This window comes from Nestor notabilis, unplaced genomic scaffold, assembly GCF_000696875.1.
Source record: "Nestor notabilis isolate BGI_N333 unplaced genomic scaffold, ASM69687v1 scaffold29834, whole genome shotgun sequence".
In the NCBI taxonomy this organism is placed as follows: Eukaryota; Metazoa; Chordata; class Aves; order Psittaciformes; family Psittacidae; genus Nestor; species Nestor notabilis.
In genome coordinates, this window is record NW_009925629.1 from 13,335 (window position 1) to 17,865 (window position 4,531).

At 37.0% G+C, this 4,531-nt stretch overlaps 1 protein-coding gene across 1 annotated transcript; it reads right to left on the bottom strand.

The window, feature by feature from the left end:
* Window positions 1-374: 374 nt before the first annotated feature.
* On the bottom strand, window positions 375-3,583 carry LOC104404661 (heparan sulfate 2-O-sulfotransferase 1-like). Its single transcript, XM_010013146.1, has 3 exons — window positions 3,465-3,583; window positions 2,095-2,252; window positions 375-1,180 (listed from the first exon to the last, which is right to left on the bottom strand). The coding sequence occupies exons 2-3, from the start codon at window positions 2,153-2,155 to the stop codon at window positions 954-956; spliced, it is 288 nt and encodes a 95-aa protein (XP_010011448.1). The 5' UTR covers window positions 2,156-2,252; window positions 3,465-3,583; the 3' UTR covers window positions 375-953.
* Window positions 3,584-4,531: the final 948 nt, after the last annotated feature.

Below are 4,531 nucleotides of genomic sequence, written 5' to 3' on the forward strand. Positions count from 1 at the left end.
ACAGCATTTTACTCCTCCTGTATATGCAATGCTTTAAAACACGTTATAAAGCACCTTAGTAAAAATATTCTACAGATAAAAGTATCGAAGTAGTAGGAAAACCCTAACCATACCACAGCTCACTAATGGAGTCATAATATGGATTCACCAATACCTCAGTTTACAATTATTACAAAGAATCCATGGAGAAACTTAATACTGAATTTATGATTTTTATGTCACTGTGTAAGGATCAACTAGATCTGCAGACAACACCATCTTTCTTCATAGTTTTCCCAACCTCAGCCAGTGGTGGGGGGGATAAAGAAACCAAAACTGCTCCTATTCTTTAACTTTTTACAATATTAAGGTGGAAATGATGTTTTAACACCAACGATCAATTGTCATTTTTGAAGAAAATCACATAGATAAATATGGGCAATTGCAGCAGCATTTCTCAGCAGAACATGATTCACCATCCCAATTAATATCATGTGACATTACTCACAAAAACAAAGCACAGATGTCAACCAGTTATTAACACTATTGTATGTAACCAAATTTCCATGTTGAAAGCTGGGAAAAATTACTTCCTCTTCACAGAAATATAAATGAAAAGAAATTGCTCTGAAAATTAAAAAGAGCATCAACAGAAGCATTTTTTTGTTTGGCTATATTTTCAACTAAAACTGCTGTGTATTAACTGCTCCAAATTAAAAGTGTAGATTTCTTCAGGTAAAGGATATTAACTCCCACTGAAAGTATTAGACAAAAGAAATGAAGCCTTTGCTTCTGGATTACCAACATAGTTAGCCAGTATCCAATGCCCTGGAGGTGATCCACAGCCCACTTTTCCCAGATCTATAAGGAAACGTCTTGAAGGTCTACAAGCAATCTAGTTTCCATGGCTGAGGACTAAGATGACAATGTGACCAAAGATTTAGGTCCATCAATCTAACCGTACAGTGTTGTTCTTAGTTTGATTTCGGGTAAATCTTTTCATAGAAAAAGTTTTGAGCCAGAATATACAATTCTCCATCTTTTTCCCGAACTGCATGTGCTCTGACAAACTGAAACTGCTCCAGTGCAAATTCATAGAACTCATTCTCCATTTTCCAGATTTCAGACTGTTGTAGCTTGGCAATAGTTTCTTTTGTGGGAAGTTTTTTCTCAGTTGTTTTCCTAAGATGAGACTTCTTTCCTAAATGCAAAACGAAAGCAGGAACTTCACTTTAAGGTTCATGGATTAAAAAATGTTTACAGTCCTTTTATTTACAGAGTTTTATACTCTCAGCATGTTGATAAACTGCATTAGAAGCGACAAAATTTAATCCAGAATTTATTAACATAACATGCAGGGTTGGAAAATTGCAGTCTCTCTCACTAAATGTTAATGAATTTTGCATCAGTTCTTTCAATTCTTCCTCCCTACTGTAATAAACCCAGGGAATGAACACTTCATTTAAGGAACAAGATTACTCCACATAATGTACTTGGAGCAAGATTGGTCTTTCAAAATTAATTATTTAGATGTTAATCTGATATCAACTGTTGAGAATTTTAAAGGCTGCAGAGCAAGAGACTTCTTACAGGAGACAAAGATGACCAAAATGATGACAGCATTTTCCCTCAGAATTGCTATCTGCTGCTTTGTAACAAAACTTGTCAATACCACACGTCTAGAACCTACACATCAGATCCTTTACTCCCTCTATTTGCAGACAGAAGCCCTGCCTAAGACGGACCTTTTCCTCATGCTAAGTTGCATGGCCAGCTCCAAGAAACCAAGCTACTAGCTATATGACAAATGGCTTACTACAACCCTGGGAAGGCAACGTGTACTTGGGCCTTTATATCCCTTGGGCCTTTTTGCACAGCCAGCCAGGTTGCATCAAGCACAGGCTTGTGTAAGGCAAGGAGGTACCTGGGCTGCCCTCGAACATTTGTACTAAGAACCTTTGGAACATGTAGGAACATCAGCCAACTGAGAGGCAAACCTGGCAGAGATTCAAAACTATTCATCTAAGTCTAAAGAATTTGCATTAAAAAAAGGGATAAGAGGACAAAAAAATCCATGGAATCCTTGGAAATCAACCATCTAAATAATTTAAATACCTGTCCGGTACAGTTCTGTGGCACCCCTGAAGAACCGGGGCAAAGCTGCCTCCAATAACATGATAAAGTCTTCAAGCTCTTCAGTAACTCCTACTAGGAAGTATTCATTAATCAGATTGTATTTGGCTTGTTCCAAAGCCCATCTGCTTCCCACATTCCTAAAATGACAGAGAACAATTACAGCGAGTTCTGATGTCAGCCAACAATCCTTGGTCCCTAGATGGAGATTATTTTGTAACAGGACATTTGCATAGGAAAGGGAAGGCTCGCTTCAAGTTGTAACCATTCCTCACTTTATTTCCCATTGCAGTTTCTCTCATGTGAGTTCTTAGCTACAAATTTGACTCCTCTAGTTATTTTGATTAATAACTCATTTACAAAAAAAACCCCACTTGTGTATAGGGTTCCTGTCTCTATTAATGCAATATTTGCAGGATCTACATTTCTCATATCAATATTCAGTCTCCACTTTACCATTAGATACCAGAAATGGCTCTGGTAAGAACACATCTTCCCCTTTTGCATTCTACAAGCATAATTCTGAACTAGAAAGTCCTTTCACCTAATGGGGGGACTTCCCTACTGAACAACATACAGAAATGAAACTGACGTTGCTTTCCCCCTTTTATAGCTCTAGCCAGGATGAAAAGACAGGTTCAGAGTTCTTTCCTGTTCTGCTTTTCCATCTGGCCCAGGTGTAGATAGGTCTGACCAACAGGCACTGAAACAGGAGCTCTAAATGACCATGTGCTTTGATATGTTTGGATGAAGAATAGCTTTGACAAATAATTGCCCTTGATTCCACTCAGAATCCTTCAAATAACTTTTTTTTTTCCCTGTAGTTTGCCTTTAGTTTAGTGTTTTAAAGCCTGTGCCATTGTCATAAATCATGCTACATTGACAGATGGACACTATTTGATTTTGATTTTGTTTCTTCTAAGTAACATTCACTACTGGGTGTCTGGTAAAGGTTTAAGAAGATAAATTTATCCTGATCTCAATTATTTTGTTCTTCCCAGAAAATTTAGGAGCTTGAACAAAATATCTCCATTCAGAAAGATGGATATTGTAGCCTGACAGAAGAGAAAAATGTTGAGACTCCAAATCTACAAAAATTATTGTTAAAATGGGAAACATCTGTTTTCCCTCCTAGCACTGCTGATACAGTACACTAACACATTGCTTGTTTCAAGAGCTGCAAGACTGTTACACTAAAACACATCTTCAAAACAAAATACAGTACTAAAGTACCTGCTGCTTTGCTCTGTTCAGTCCCTCACACTTTCTCCAACTGTGTTAGAGATTTGTTAAGTTTAGCTTTTAGCACTGATACACTTGACTAACAATTTAAGCTACATTTCTCTCCCTACCAGCATTCGGAGCTGTGGCCACAGAAGAACGGAATTTGAAGCCAAAGTTTCTCTGGAGCACAGTCTGAACCTCCAGCTGCCACACATTCATCAAAGGTCTGGAACAAAGACAAAATTGAGCTGAGCTTTAAAATCTAGTATGTGTATCCCACATCTCAACCTGGTTAGTGGCTAAACGTAGTGGGGACAGAAAAACACAAGATACGATGTGAACGAAGGAAAACCAGTACATTTTCAAGCTGTGCTTTCAGAGGGTTATTATGAGGACCTATTCATCTCAATTAAAATAGTACTTGGATACTCTAGAGTTAAAGCTAATGAACAATTTGATCTTACCTGGTTCATTTGACACCCCTTTGATATAACCTTGATAAAGGCTGAATGTCAAAACAAGCAAAACCAGTCAGTAAGTGTTAATATCTTTTTTTTCCCTTACAAAATATGTCACTAAAGATACAGCATCGATTGCCATCAGGATTTGTGTGATACTGGAAACAGCTGGATCTTTATATGACAGAACACTCTTCATTTGGTGTTGTAGGTTAATCAATGTTCTATTTCATTTTAAATATGACAACCGCCATTTCAGGGGCCAATTTATTTTTGGCAAATACAGCCTTGCTGTATGTGGATAGACAGCTGTATCAGCACAGAGATTCAACTGCAGTACTACAGTTACAATGAGAACTCCATTAGCATTGGGAAAATTGGTAAATACTTTTGCCCAGTCACCATAAAGTATTTACAGTATTTCTATTTCTAAGCAAGGTGTAAGCCATGTAGCTAGGAAAGATTAAGAAATTATTTAATAACAAATAAGTGATCACACAGAGAACTTCTTAGACTGTTTCTTCTGTTCAACTGTTTCTTCTGTTTCTCTTCAAAACAACTATGTACAAATACATGTGCCTAATTATCCATTTTTGAGCTTAATGAATTTTACATCTAATGTATGTAAAACTGACACCATCTATATATGTAATACGTTTTTTTAGAAACACCCTGGAAAAACAGGATCCCTAAAACTTGGCATAGCAAATCAATTTGACTTCATACAAACTAGAGAC

Excerpts from the sequence above, each read along its gene's own strand:
- LOC104404661 (XM_010013146.1), bottom strand. The coding sequence starts at position 2,155 with ATGTTATTGGAGGCAGCTTTGCCCCGGTTCTTCAGGGGTGCCACAGAA. Across the intron at positions 1,181-2,094 it reads CACAGAACTGTACCGGACAG|GAAAGAAGTCTCATCTTAGG; the intron begins GTATTTAAATTA and ends TTTTGCATTTAG.